Source organism: Lotus japonicus, chromosome 2 (assembly GCF_012489685.1).
Source record: "Lotus japonicus ecotype B-129 chromosome 2, LjGifu_v1.2".
Classification (NCBI taxonomy): domain Eukaryota; kingdom Viridiplantae; phylum Streptophyta; class Magnoliopsida; order Fabales; family Fabaceae; genus Lotus; species Lotus japonicus.
The window spans coordinates 79,097,475-79,111,747 of NC_080042.1; the positions used below are offsets into that span (position 1 = coordinate 79,097,475).

Below are 14,273 nucleotides of genomic sequence, written 5' to 3' on the forward strand. Positions count from 1 at the left end.
CGTTTGATATTGTGTGATGATCATGATAGTATTGAAATACACTGCAATAGTGTTTGAAACCACCGCTATGTCACCGAGCCTATCGTTGCCTGATGATCTCATCTATGAGATTCTAGTGAAACTTCCTGTCAAATCTTTATTGCGATTTAGGTGCGTGTGCAAATCATGGAAAACTCTAATTTCTCATCACCAATTTGTGAAGGATCATCTTCACATCTCAATCTCCAAAACTGCCATGCCTCATCACCTGCGATTGGCCTATACCATCATGGATTATGGAAAGAGGGAAATTGTCACTTGTTCAGTGCAGTCATTGTTTGAAAACCCATCAAACCCTGCTGAAACCATGACATTCACTATGGATCGTACCTATAGTATCATAGGTTCTGCCAATGGATTGTTGTGTTTGCGTGATGGTGATTGTTGTTTCAAATTGTGGAACCCCTCAACTAGATTGGAATCCAATACACCGTCACCACCTTTTTGGCCTCCAAGGAATAACAAGTCAACAACGGTTTGCCTTCCAAAGGGTCGCGTTTGTTTTGGCTTTGGCTATGATCAAGTTAACAACAAGTACAAGGTGTTAGTGGTCCTTTTTACTGAGAAAGAAGTTGTGACCAAAGTTCATACATTTGGTACTAACTTTTGGACTACAATTCAAAATTCCACGCCTGCTTCCCCTCCCCGTCATCGGGTAGGAAAATTTGTGAATGGTACTGTGAATTGGTTAGCTAGATGGATGATTCTCTCCTTCGATGTAGAGAAGGAGACTTTTTGTAACACCCCGATTTCGGTGGTGTCACTTTAGTGACTTTAAATCAATAGTGCGGAAAATGCGTAAATATTTTTTTTCGTTTTCTTTTCAAATAGAAGACTTAACATAATGAAGACTCAACCCAAAGATAATAAACATAAAGTAATTGGGGATAGTGCCCGCAGGCGAATAAGTGCATCCCATGGTCAGAGCCATGAGTTTTATGAATACAGTTTTCAAGGAGATAAGTCAGCCCCAAAACGGGAAATGACAATCAGAGCTGTGAAAACAATCCCCCCATATAATACACTCCTAACATCGACCCTCATCCGATCATGCATGAAGTCCGGGTCCACGTCAAAGGCTCAGTAATAGTCATTGCGCTCCGGATCCTCCCCGAACGACGATCCATCTTGAATCAGCTGTTGGACGTCTGGCAGCAGGCCGACCGCCCAAACACAACCATACACACAAAGCCAAGGCGCTAGGGTCAACTCACAGAATATAATAGATAATACAAGCAACATGTGATGAATAAAGGGGTATATATATATATAGGTTGTATATATCCATATAAGTTCTGTATCGTCTACCCTAAGGTATATACATAACATGTTATCAGATTTCTAAATTCAATATTCAATATCTCAACAGTTCAATAAGTTATATCTCGAAAACTCGATAAGCAATATATCAACAAATATAGTTAAATGCATGGTATGCCAATGCAGAATATGCTGACACAAACCCGAATAACGTCACTCCGCTTGGCGACGGGACAAACCAATGGTATTGCCACTTAAAGGCTGGGCACCTCGAGACGGTCGTAACACTGGCCTCGTGTTTAACCATTTCTGCTCGGGCGTCACTTATCACCTTTGGCTATAGTCAAGACGGTACAAACTCTACATGGTTCGACCATTTCTGCTTGCTATGCCGGACATCAACAGGCACGATACAACTCTACATGGATGATCGTTACCTCCTGTTGTGCCAGGTATAATCAGGACCGATTCAACTCTACACGGCTGATCGTTGCTTCCTGCTATACCGAAGTACTCCACTTGGCACTTCATCGCGTGTATGCATGGGTGCAATATGGTTAGCTAAACAACGATTCGTCCTCACAGGTAAAATTGGTTCATTGACCAAAGGCTTCTACAACGAGAACCCTAGGCTATAGTCAAGTCGGTTGTGACCCTACGGGTTTAACCATTCTGCTTGCTACGCCAGACATCAACAGGCACGATACAACTCTACACGGCTGACCGTCACTACCTGTTGTGCCAAGTGTACTCTACTAGGTACCTTACTAATGCCCAGACCCTTGGCTAAAGCCCGTCTTCAAATTCTTTTCCATAAAAATGAGTTCTCTTAAAACAATATTTCTTTTATTAGGTAAAGTGTTCCATCGTGAGTTAATCCATTATGTCGTTAATTCCAAAGTTCAGTTTTCATTTCCAACACCTTTCAAAATAAAGTTCCCAAAGCTAGGATCACCGACCCATTCCCGTTTTCCAAACTCACTTTCATTCCTAAGTCTTTTCTGTTGAATCATCGTCATTAATTAAAAACATTATATTCTTAGTAAGTATATTATGGATTTATTTACATAAAACATATTATGATTATTTTCGGTCCAAAACTCTATAAGTTCAAAGTTCCCATCAAACCCAAACAACTCTCCGAGAAAACACTAGATCCCCTAAAACAATGAAGGTTCGAACCTTGGTCCGACCTAACAAACGTTCCCAAAACAAACCCGTCCTTGTCATGACGAAGGTAAGTGTATTCTACACTCCCAAAAGTAGTATCAAAATACACGAATATAGTCAGCACAATTTAATCATAACACAAATACATCAAGCTCTATCGAGCGATGAATCAATATGGCAGTGCTGTAAACATAACCTTGTCATATCCACTAGAAAGCGATAAGACAGAAACCAGTAAACGGCCGAAGCCTCTCAGAAAACGGAGACACACGTCTCATATAAGTTCACTCGGCCGAAGCCTCCAGAAAACATTTTCCAATTCACAGCGATAAACAATATCCAAGCAATATACAATATCACGCAATATTCAAGTCGAAGTTATCGACGCCTACAATGCAAATAGCTAGTAAGTAAGTTGCCCTAACCTCGAACTCGTCCAGTGTGTTCAAGCAAGGCTCCTTCACAATCCTCTTTTCCTGCTCCAAGTGTTCCTCCAAACGAATCTTTGAGCAAACGAAGCGAAGGTCAATCAAAACAAGTCAATTCGGTCAATATAACACTAACTAGCGTTAGACAAAGCTTAAGAAGCTTCAGAGTACAATTTTTAAGCATGAATAGACAACATAACCTCGTTCGCTAAAACGAGCATAACTCGAGCTACAGAACTCGGAATGACACGAAACCAGCGCCAAAATTTCGACAATCGGAAGAGCTACGCAATGGCTCAGGTCATAGAGACCCAAAAATTATTTTTGGACACGGTACTCTAAGCAATAGGTTTCGGCCACTATGTAAAATAGGGTTTCCGAACTTTTTCTTCGATCTAAATCGATTCCTAGGTATTCTTAGGCGATATCTAGGCCAAGGAAACTCTCAGAAAAAATATCGAATCGAAAACTGTCGCAGGGGTATTTTGGTCATTATTTTCAGCTCAGAATTTCAAAATCAGAGTTTCGAAAAACAAATTAGATGGGGTTGATACTAACGACGATTATGACGACTAATCCTACTAGCACTAAGCTAAGGCGATGGTTTTCAGCCCAAAGGTTGAGACTTTGCTTAAAAATGGGTATTTTAAGCAGAAATTGATTCCGGCGGAGTTCCGGCGACATAACGGAAAAACTAATCCGACAGAAGTGCTCTTGGGCACGTAAGGAAGATGTTTAGAATCAAAAATGAAGTATTCAAGATAGTTTTGCAAAAACCTCAAAACTATGAGCACAGAAGGACATAGAGAAAAGCTATGAAAAAAAACGATCAGAGGTAAGGAAAAGCGACTATACCTCGAAACCTTGAAGTAGCAACTGTTTAATCGACGATCCAGCAAGAAATGAACAAAATCTCTTCTCCTCCTCCTCCTAGCAAACTCGCGGCTTCAAGAGAGAAAATGGGTGAGTTTTTGTGTTTTGTGAGGTTTTTGTTTCAAGCTTCAACATATATATATAGGGAATGAAATGGAAGATATTTTGTAAAGATTGGATAAGGATGGATAGATATTTATCAAATATATTTTGAGAAGATATTTTGTGAAGATATTTTTGAGAAGATATTTTGTAAACCGGTACAGATTTGTTTAGATATCGGAGGATTTAGCTCATAGAGTTAAGATAAAAATATGAGAGTGATTTCCGATTCTTCCTACTGATTCCAAGGTATTCTAGACACGATATTCTCCCCGCTGAATCTTCTAATTCTTTAAAGAAATAACGGTATGATTTTTGGTTTTCGAGGCTTGTTTTTAATGCTATATATTGAGGTTGGCAAAACGCGGAAAAATGAAAGTTTCGCGAATCTGATTTTTCTGGCTTCATTCTCCATGAATTCTAAGATAGGTTTTGGCGACATAAATCCAAAACTAAGAAAAGGTTTCCTTGTATTTTTGGTAACTAATGCAAAGTCGGTGTAAAACTATTTTACCCGATAAGTTGCTTTTTGCATCGGATGTCGGAATAGAAAACTTCCTTCTGAAGAAAGATTGAAATCATCGAGAGAAATGGGTGTACGCGTGTAGAATCTTCATTTGAAGCTCTGAATAGAAAAAGTCTTCATCGTCGGGTGATTCTAGGGTTTTGAAATACCAGGGTTTTGGTTTCGGCAAACTTCCGATGATTGGAATCGGACGTTCGTAGATTCTAGAGTTTCGCCTCGAAACGATTGTGATATATGGAAAAAGATAAGTTCTAACATTTCTCTGAAGATTTTTGGACTAAATTCCTACATTGTTCCAAGGGTGGAACACAGTTTGATTTCCTAAGGTTCTTGTCCTAGGTTTTAAAACGAATATTAGTCGTGCTATAACTTAAATCGACTTCGATACAATCCTTTGACTTTTCCTGAACTTTCTCCTTCATAAATTTATTCCATTCGATAAACTCTTGTTCAGGTTTTCCCTTCACGATACGTCAAACCTAATCGTAAATGGAAATCTCTTCCACTTATTCTAAGCTTAAAACTTGGGTCTTACACTTTTGGTGAAGTGTCGCTACCTTCTGAAATACACAACGATCATGTATTAGACATCTTCGGTAATTGTCTATGTTTCTTTTCTTGCTCTAACCATACTCATTGCCATGTGTGGTTGTTGAAAAAGTACAGCGTTCAAGAGTCTTGGAATAAATTGATGGTGATTCCAGTTAAGAAGTACCCTCATATGAGATATATACATTCCCTATTGATTATGTATAATCAAAGTAAGGGCATGGCCGATTATGATGATATCCTAGAAAAAATTGGGTGGAGAGTACAAGTATACCATGAGAGTTTAATTTCACCATAATGTTACATTTGTGGACTCTTCCAATTTTTGCTTATACTGCTTTTGAACTTGCTTCCTTCAAAACCTTTGAGGTTTAACTCGAATATGTAGAAGTTTTGAACTTGTCAGATGAGGTTCCTTGACAAGTTCACATTCCCTTATAATCCTATCAAGAACAGCAATCAACTTAAGACGTGCTAATACTATTTAAAGCATGAAGTGGATTACTGCAAAATTAAATGAATTCAGAGGCTCTCTATATGAATGGTTGCACAACCCTACTCAATGTATTATGCAAATCTCGTGAGAATATCACGCTGGAAGGAGTCCCAATGAGTCCAAACAAATTGGGTCTAGAGATGGCAGAACCAGTGCAGGTAATATTGGAAGGAGAATTGGCTTGGGTCGATTATAGCCCAGATCCACGAAGGCCTAGTAGGAATTGGAATTGTGTAATACAAGTCTGATTATAGGCTTTTTGCAGATTTCCCTTTTCCTTTCTTTTTAATTTTATTTATAATGATACGAAGATTTTATGTTGTAATGAGTTTAAATACCTCTTGTACTTCCCATTCAATAAAGTTAAGCTTACAAAAAAAAAATGTGCTAACATTAAAAGTTGAAAGTAAAGCCAATATACTGTTAACAATACGGTTCCATGAGTATAGTTAAATTCTCTTCAGCTTTACATAGATCCGAGAACAGAACAGGAAAAATTAATAATCATAATGGAACACATAACTTTAAATAGAAGGCACAAGTTATGGTATAGAAGTATAGAACCAATATGAAGTGAATCAGATCTTAAGTCTATTTGTGATACATCTTCTAAAACTGAACTTCCACAAGTGTAGTATTATTTATTTAATAGACATTTGGAAGTTCGACTCTACAAATTCATTGAGATAAATAACCTGATTATATGTAAATAACAGCAGAAAATAACGTAAGCATAAGAAAAGTCAAATGGAAAAAGCAAACATGCATCATTTTGTTTGCGTGGTAAGAATCTATTCCAAATTAAGAAATTGTTGAAGAAATAGAAAGATTAAGTGATGTTGTAAAACATACCACAATTGTTTCTTTCAGACTGGGGAAAAAAGAGTAAACAAAACCCATTAAGAGAATCATAAAATAAACAAAAATAGAAATCCAATAATGCTTCTTATCCCACTGTAGTTATGAGAGCCTCTTCAGTTTTAAGAATCAAGAGCAGGGTTGTCAGTGAGAGCAGTGGCCAGACCCTCAAACTATCCTTCACATTATGAGCATTTGATCCTTTGATAACCTTTTTCTATTTACTTTATTTGTCACAGAACTTGTAATCTTAAGGGTAATGTAATCAACATGGGGTAATACCTCTTATTTTGTTTAGTAAAGAAATTCATGAATTAATTTGAAAGAGAAAGAAATACTCCATTGAGACCAATGAGAACTAATGGAGCTTATGAAATCTAAGTCGAATACTAACTAAAAGATAATAGAAACATGACAAAAGGAATCTCAATTTCCCTTCTCTCGGTACCACCTGAATCAGAATTTTTCACTATCCAGCAACAGAAAGAGCCAAAATAATGATAAGAGAAAGCAGTTACAAACCTGAAGTTGAGTCCTTTAGAGAAGCAAGAAGCAAGAAGACAAGAAACAAAGAGACTCAAACCAAACCAAAGGGTCAATTTTGACACATTTCTCCACATGATTAAATCAGTAATGAACTGTCCAACACGATCTAAGTCACCTCCACTTTCTTCTTCAGCTTCTAAATACCAAAATGTAACAAACATCAGTCTCTGGTTCAAAATATTAAAAGATGAAAACAAACAAATATAACAACAAAAAACTGAGTTAACCCCTGAATCTATAGCAGACGAACTTGGCGGCAGTCACATGGTATAAAATCTGAACATGCAAAACTTTCATCTTTACTTCCTAAAAATTACAAATATCAATGCAAACAGATTTATAAAATTTAAATACCTAGTGCATGTTAGGATTCAAGTTATGCACAGACTGCAAGGTGATTTTGTAAAGAAGGGTAACATGATCAGCATGGTGAAAGGGATAATTTGAAATCCTTGCTATTCTGGACAGAGGGACAGCCGCACAGGGAAGAGGAGACGTAGGGGAATCTCTACCCTGTATTTTTTTCCATAGAAAATGAGATGAGAAAAGTTGGATGGAGAAAACAATGTAAGAAATTTACCATTTTCTGTTATTTTCTTGATGAGAGAAAACAAAAAGGAGGGAAAAATTTATATAAGCCATGTCAAAGGTTTAGCTTCTCAAATTTCAAGGAGAAATTTCTCTGTTCAATTTTACTGATCTATCTATCTCTTTCACCTAATGTGAAGTCCATTCAATTCTCCTCATTTTATCAAGGGGAAAAAGACATCACATCAATTATCTATTTCCTTTCTTTATACTTTTTTTCATTCAATCAAACGAGTGGGAACAAAACTTTCACTTCTCTTCATTTAATTTCATTGTCCTCTAAATCCCAACAACCTAAAAAATCGATGCATTTTTTTTATCAGTTTCTCCTCTCTTAATCCTTTCCACCCAATTTCTTTATCATTGATATAAACGAAAAGATCTCGTCAAAGGAATATGCCTACCATGTCAATTGTCAAAACAAAACTACATTGGAGCAGCAAAAAATAAATCTGAAGCAGGAAAAAATTCAAAGGTTTAAGAATAAAGTTCCATAAGGCAAAACCTGAATCTTGAACTTGCTGAAGCAGCCTGCCCTCTCAAGCCCTGAAAGTGACGGTGAAAATGTTAACGGAAGCAGTATAATGGATTAAACAAAATGGCCATCAAGAAGGAGAAAGAACTTGACAGTTAACACTTACCCCCCATACAATGGGAAGAAGTTTGAAGGACTCCAAGGAAAATGGTGACCGCAATGTGCCTCGACAGTCTCCAAGACTCTCAGAACCATCCATAACCAGAGAGTTACCAAGTGAGGCCCAGTGATAGCAGGACCAACAATGGTAGCCTATCCAAGGAAAAGTATCTCAGCAAGATGAGCATATTCAGAAGTAAGTCCAAACGGTGTAGCATCCCTTCACAATAATGGCAAACACAACCGTTTAGAGCTCTGAACAAAACCTCAAGAAGTATAAATGACAATCAACCCCATAATACATATAAATCTTACTCATGGTGAATACTGTGTACATGTTGGTATAACTATTTTGTGTGTAATATCCTGTGTCCCCAGTAGAATATAAAATCCACCAAGATGAAGTAGAAAAATATTTGGGTTAAAACTATTTTCCTGCAACATCAAAATTAAAATCTTATCATGTAAGCTGGACAGGCGGGACCTTATGGTCAAGGGGCCATACGAAGGCGTGTTCACTTGTATGCGTATAGGTATTGGAGACAGATAGGAATGGACTTGGGCTATTAGAATCTTCCCTGTATTTGTTTCTACAGAATATATGAGATGAGAAAAATTGGATGGAGATAACAATGAAAGAAATTTACCATGTTTTCTTATTTGGTTAGAGAAAACAAAAAGGAAGGAACAAATTGACATGGGCCATGTCAAAGGTTTATCTTCTCAAATTTTAAGGAGAAAATTATCTCCTTTCAATTTTACTGATCTATCTATCTCTTTCACCTACTGTGGAGTCTACTCAATTCTCATTTTATCAAGGGGAAAAAAGACATCACATCAATTATCTATTTTCTTTCTTTCTACTTTTTCATTCAATCAATAAGTGGGAACTAAACTTTTCTTTCTCTTCATTATTTCCTTTTCCTCTCAATCCCAACAACCTAAAAAATCAATGCATTTTCTGCTTTGTTCTTTCCACCCAATTTCATAATCATTGATATAAAGGAAAAGATCTCGTCCAAAGGAATATGCCTAATGCTGTTAGATCTGGTACTGTAAATCCAAGAGAAAACCTAGAAATCTGAGGAAGAAGATGAACAGTGAATGTGTATTGAAAACTGAGAGAACAGTTAGAAAACGGTTACAGAGATGCCAACTGAATTGCCCTGCAATTCAGTTCTAACCAATCAACTCTATAACTGCCTAACTAGTGAAGACTAAGCTTCCCTTATTTATACTAATCATTCCTAACTAATCTGCCAGGAATTACAGCTGGCATTACAGCTCAGCAAAACAGAAACACCACAAGGGCTAAAAGCTATGTAACTCGGTTCCTTCTCTCATAAACTTTCCTAATAGGAGGCCTAACTTGACTAACAATCCTATCAATACCCCCCCCTAAAAGAACCACCTTGTCCTCAAGGGGAAAAGAAGGAAAAGTCTCCAGCATCTTTGAAGCTCGCTCCCAAGAGTTGTCACTGGATGGCATATCAACCCATTTCACCAGAACCTCCATGTTACCTCCAACATCAGTCCTCCACTGCAGAATGTCCTCCGGTTGTACAACCAATTCTAACTCTTCAGTCAGCATAGGTGGCAAGGTCTGTGGAGAAAGGTGAGGTGTCACAGCCTTCTTAAGCAAAGAAACGTGAAACACCGGGTGGACTTTAGACGCGATAGGCAGATCCAACTTGTAAGCCACCTCCCCAACTCTGCTCAGAATCTGAAAAGGACCATAATACTTAGGAGCCAATTTAGCGTATGGTCTATCAGCCAAGGACTTCAGCTTATAAGGCTGCAGTTTCAAGAAAACCCACTCTCCAGCCTCAAATTGCACGTCCCTTCTGTGCTTATCTGCTTGGGCTTGCATCTGATCTTGAGCTTTCAAAAGGTTCTGTCTCAGTTCAGCAAGTAAAGCATCGCGTTGCTGGGTCAATTGGTTGACGTCCTCCAACCTTGATGGAATAGTGCAGCCCTTTATCAACAAAGGTGGGTCTCTTCCATACAAAGCTTTAAAAGGACTCATACCCGCGGACACATTATAATTGCTGTTAAACCAGAACTCAGCCCAATGCAACCAGTTCAACCAAGTCTTAGGCTTAGGGCCAACGAAACACCAAAGATAGGTTTCCAAACATCTATTAGTCACCTCGGTTTGTCCATCCGTTTGAGGATGATAAGCCGTAGTATGCTTTAAATTGGTGCCAGCCAATTTAAACATCTCCTTCCAAAAACTGCTGAGAAAAATTGCATCCCTATCCGACACAATAGTAGTCTCAATTGCCAAAACAAAACTACATTGGAGCAGCAAAAAATAAATATGAAGCTGGAAAAATTTAAAGGTTGAAGAATTAATAAAGTTGCACGAGGCAAAACCTTTTACCAGTTTCTACAAGTAACTTCCACTTCCAAGTCAGAATACCTTCAAGAAATATGCTATTAAAATTTCCTAGCCATGATCAAATTGGGAAATCATAGTGAGCCCAGTCATGAAACATGACCTGTAAAACGAAATTGCAAGTGTTTGGCAGCAGTGATTCAAAACTGAATAGTCAGAGCGAATTTTAAAACAACTCAGGGCCAAATATTGGGGAGCTTGTAATAAAGATTACACAAATACAAAATAAACCATTGAATATTCACCTACCATAGCTTCAGATCAGGTCTCTTTGACAGTGGCCTTTAACATATCCTGTTCTGAGGATAGATGGGTAGCTCCTCCAATAAACTTTTCATTTTCAACAGTCTGCATACCAGAGGGCAGGGAAAACCCTTTGGAGCTCTAAACAAAACCTTAAAAAGTATAAATGAAAAACAAATCCAGTCACTTGGTAACTCCTTCAACCAAGCATAAATTATCTTGGTCCTTTAGTTCATATAAGTATCTCTTTCAACTTTCTTCAGTCCAAACCCAACAACTTATCTCCATTACTTCTGCACTCAGATAGATACAATGTCAACGTAAATACGGAGGTTTGCACTTGGTGACCAAACAAGCCAAATATTAAAGACCAGAGATATAGAGGATTATGGTAGTTTCTTGGAAGCATGACAACAAAATACCATATTGCCAAGGAATATGAAGTTAAAATCTAACACAAGAAATAAACATAATTGAATGCAAAACAACTTAATTCAACTTAAAGCAATGAAATGAAAGCAACATTCATATGTTGTCTCTACTCAAACCAAATACAGTAAGGCACATGGAAACAACTTTGGCCAAAATCAAAGTAATAACAAGTGGCTTGATTCCTTAACAATTGCAGTTAAATTTATATCTGGGCAAAAGCCAAATGGGAGTAGGAGCGAAGTTTTGTTTAGGTTCTTCAAGCATCTTCTTAACCATACTCTTGTCATCAACCTTAAAATGTCCCCATTCATAATGATCCTCGTCTTCATGCTCCCCAATGAAGTAAATGTGATTTTCATGATGACCTGGACAATGGTTAGAAGGAAGGGACTCACACGACAAGCCGCCCACAAATAAGGCTTGGTCTTCCAAGCTCTCCACATTCACTAGCATGTCTTCTTCTACTTTCAAAATTTGGAAGCCGATTGTAGTACCACTAATGGGTATGGTTCGGACGCTGTCTTCATGACAGTACCTTGTTACTGCTAGCATATGTCCCTTGGACTCGACCAGATATAGGTCAAAATATTGAGAAGGTATCTCAGTTGGGGCAGTGGCACGTTGTACCGTACGGAGGGGAATCAGGTAAGGTTGGGTGCCATCTACCCCAAATATGTCAATGGTGTTACCCTCCACTCTAATTGCATACAATTGGTCATTGAGAAATGCCACATTGGCATATTTTGGACCATCATCCTCATCACAGTTTCTGTAGTCCTTCCATTTCTTGTCTCCTATACTGCACCAAACTAGGGTCTGATTATGACTCACACCAACTACGGTAATTGGATTCAAATGGGGACAGGTTGAGGCTGTGAAAACGAAAGGAGGCAACCGAAGATACTCATTTGTGTGCTGAGGAGGAAGCAAGTAACCAGCTTTGGAGAACAGGTTCCAAATACACATTTGATCATCCGATCGAACAATCAACCAACCCTTGCAGGATCCGTTAATCAAGGTATTATTGTGCATTACTCCTTTAATCATCTCGAAGTGTCTCTCATGTGTCCAGTTGTAAAGCCTATACTCAAGCTTTGGGGGGTCATTGTCCACTATCCAGGGAGTTTCTGGGACCCAAATCCAAGCCTTGTCAATGGTAGCAGAATGCCAGTTTTTACAGACAGAGGAAAATGCGGCAACATCTGGAATTGTTAATTTTTTGCAAATCAGCTCAAGGATATCTCGGCTGCACATCACAAAACAGGGTGAAATCATGTACATTGCACAGATTACTATTTATCCATAATGAAAACTTCAAAATTAAAACAGTGTATACTATCAGATAAGAATATAAGAGATGAACGAACCTTAGGGGGGATAGGCATATGTATTTGCTCGTCCATGATGAACAGCACAAGTTGGGACTTGGGATCTAGGTTCTTGGTAGCAGAGTGATTGAAGGTTTGTGATGAAAAAGGAGTGTTGAGGTTTAAGGAGGGAGAAAGTGGAGCTCAGCCATTAGCGAAAATGGAGAAAATGAGCAGAGCAAAAGAAAGTGAAGAATGAATACATAAGAAGAGAAACGGTTTCACTACATGACAAAAATTGATTTTCACTACATTAAAATAATTTAAATTTTGAAAATGTACTGTAGTGACACTACACCGGTGAGCAATGTTGTTTTCATCTGATATATTAATTGGTTTCTATTTTATTTAATGAATGATAATTCTTTTTGCTTCGTTCTAGGTGAAAAGTTGATATTTATTTCTAGGCATTTTAATAATAAAGCACTATTATATGTTAAACAAACAAATACAGCAAAAACACCAATGAATAAATATTGTTTTCGCGGGAAATTTTAGTGCACAAACAAATTAACTGATTTAAAGTGCAATTTAGGACTTGGTAAGTCTTGGTGTGTTGACTCTTTTTATTTGACTTATTAGTTATTTTTTCACCTCGAGATTAAAGTTTAGTTCGAAATGTGTTAGTGCGATTGAAAACGAGTCACAAAAATTTTCTAATTGTCTAGACTCCGGTGAACTTGAACCTCCGTTTTCAAAAATGTTCCGACTTAAAAAAATTCAAAACTATCAAATTATCCCATGATAGCTTGGAAACGAAGATTGGAATTTCGTAAAGGGTTTTAGTAAACAAAAGCTAAGCTATCCAGTGATAATTTAGGTGATCAAAGTTTCGGTGAACCAAGACCTTTTTTGAATGAGAGTGCTAAAACTGAATTGAAAAGCGAATAAGAGAAAAACTTATATCAAATAGCGATAAGAAAAGGAAAAAAGTGGATGAAGGCCCAGTTTAGAAGAGCTTATTTGAGCTTATCTGACAGCATAAGCTCTTATGTCAGTGTTTGGAAGGACTTATGCAAACAGCTTATGGTCTGCCATAAGCCATTTTCAGCTTATTTTCATAAGCTACTCAAGATAGCTTATAAAAAACAGCTTATGCTTATATACAGCTTATTTTTAATTTATTTCAATAAATTTTTAAGAATAGCTTATGAATAAGCGCTTATGTCATAAGCGCTTATGACCATAAGCGCTTATGACCATAAGCGCTTAATTAAGCTGTTTTTCCAAACGGGGCCGAAACTCTTATACATCAACTTAGTGTAGCCACTTGATCGACATGTGGACATTTGAGAGTGTTAGTATCGAGTGTCTAACCCTTTTTTTTTTTCCAAATTACATTGTTCTATATATAGTGCTATAAATCTAGCTAACACCCTGATGATCCTACGGGCAAAATTAACAAAAAAGACAACTGCCTCGTCTACCCGGTTCTCTCGACATAACTAGTTCCTTCTCAAACTACAGTCTCGAGGTTGGTTCAATTTTCCACCTCAACTCATCTTTTCACGCCCACGTTCTGGTAACAGCCTCCGTTGTGGGGGTGTGATACTTGGTGCGCGCGAAGTTTCTAGGTTCCTAGAGATCGTGCTGTTGAGTGCACTTGGCTTTAACTCTGGTTTCGATCTCTAAATTCCATCATGTACCTCAGCTCACTTCGCGCACTTCTTGCTTACTCTGACACAATTTTGCCTAAGTGTTGAGTTTGAACTTTCTTCAAAAGCCCACAACAACTGGACGATCTCCTCGCTCGAACTCGGCTTG

The 14,273-nt window shown here is 37.8% G+C and overlaps 1 protein-coding gene and 1 long non-coding RNA gene across 3 annotated transcripts; both read right to left on the reverse strand.

Moving 5' to 3' along the window:
* Positions 1 to 903: 903 nt before the first annotated feature.
* Positions 904 to 8,579, reverse strand: LOC130739960 (uncharacterized). 2 transcript variants are annotated; one of them, XR_009019999.1, is made up of 7 exons: positions 8,385 to 8,579; positions 8,077 to 8,289; positions 7,941 to 7,981; positions 7,202 to 7,360; positions 6,824 to 6,983; positions 2,895 to 2,972; positions 904 to 1,187 (listed from the first exon to the last, which is right to left on the reverse strand). It is a non-coding gene; the product is annotated as an uncharacterized LOC130739960 (long non-coding RNA). The 2 variants fall into 2 exon arrangements; XR_009019998.1 differs by lacking the exon at positions 2,895 to 2,972.
* A 2,746-nt stretch (positions 8,580 to 11,325) lies between these two features.
* Positions 11,326 to 12,423, reverse strand: LOC130737081 (uncharacterized). Its single transcript, XM_057588852.1, has one exon. The coding sequence runs from the start codon at positions 12,421 to 12,423 to the stop codon at positions 11,326 to 11,328; it is 1,098 nt and encodes a 365-aa protein (XP_057444835.1).
* Between the last annotated feature and the right edge of the window lie 1,850 nt (positions 12,424 to 14,273).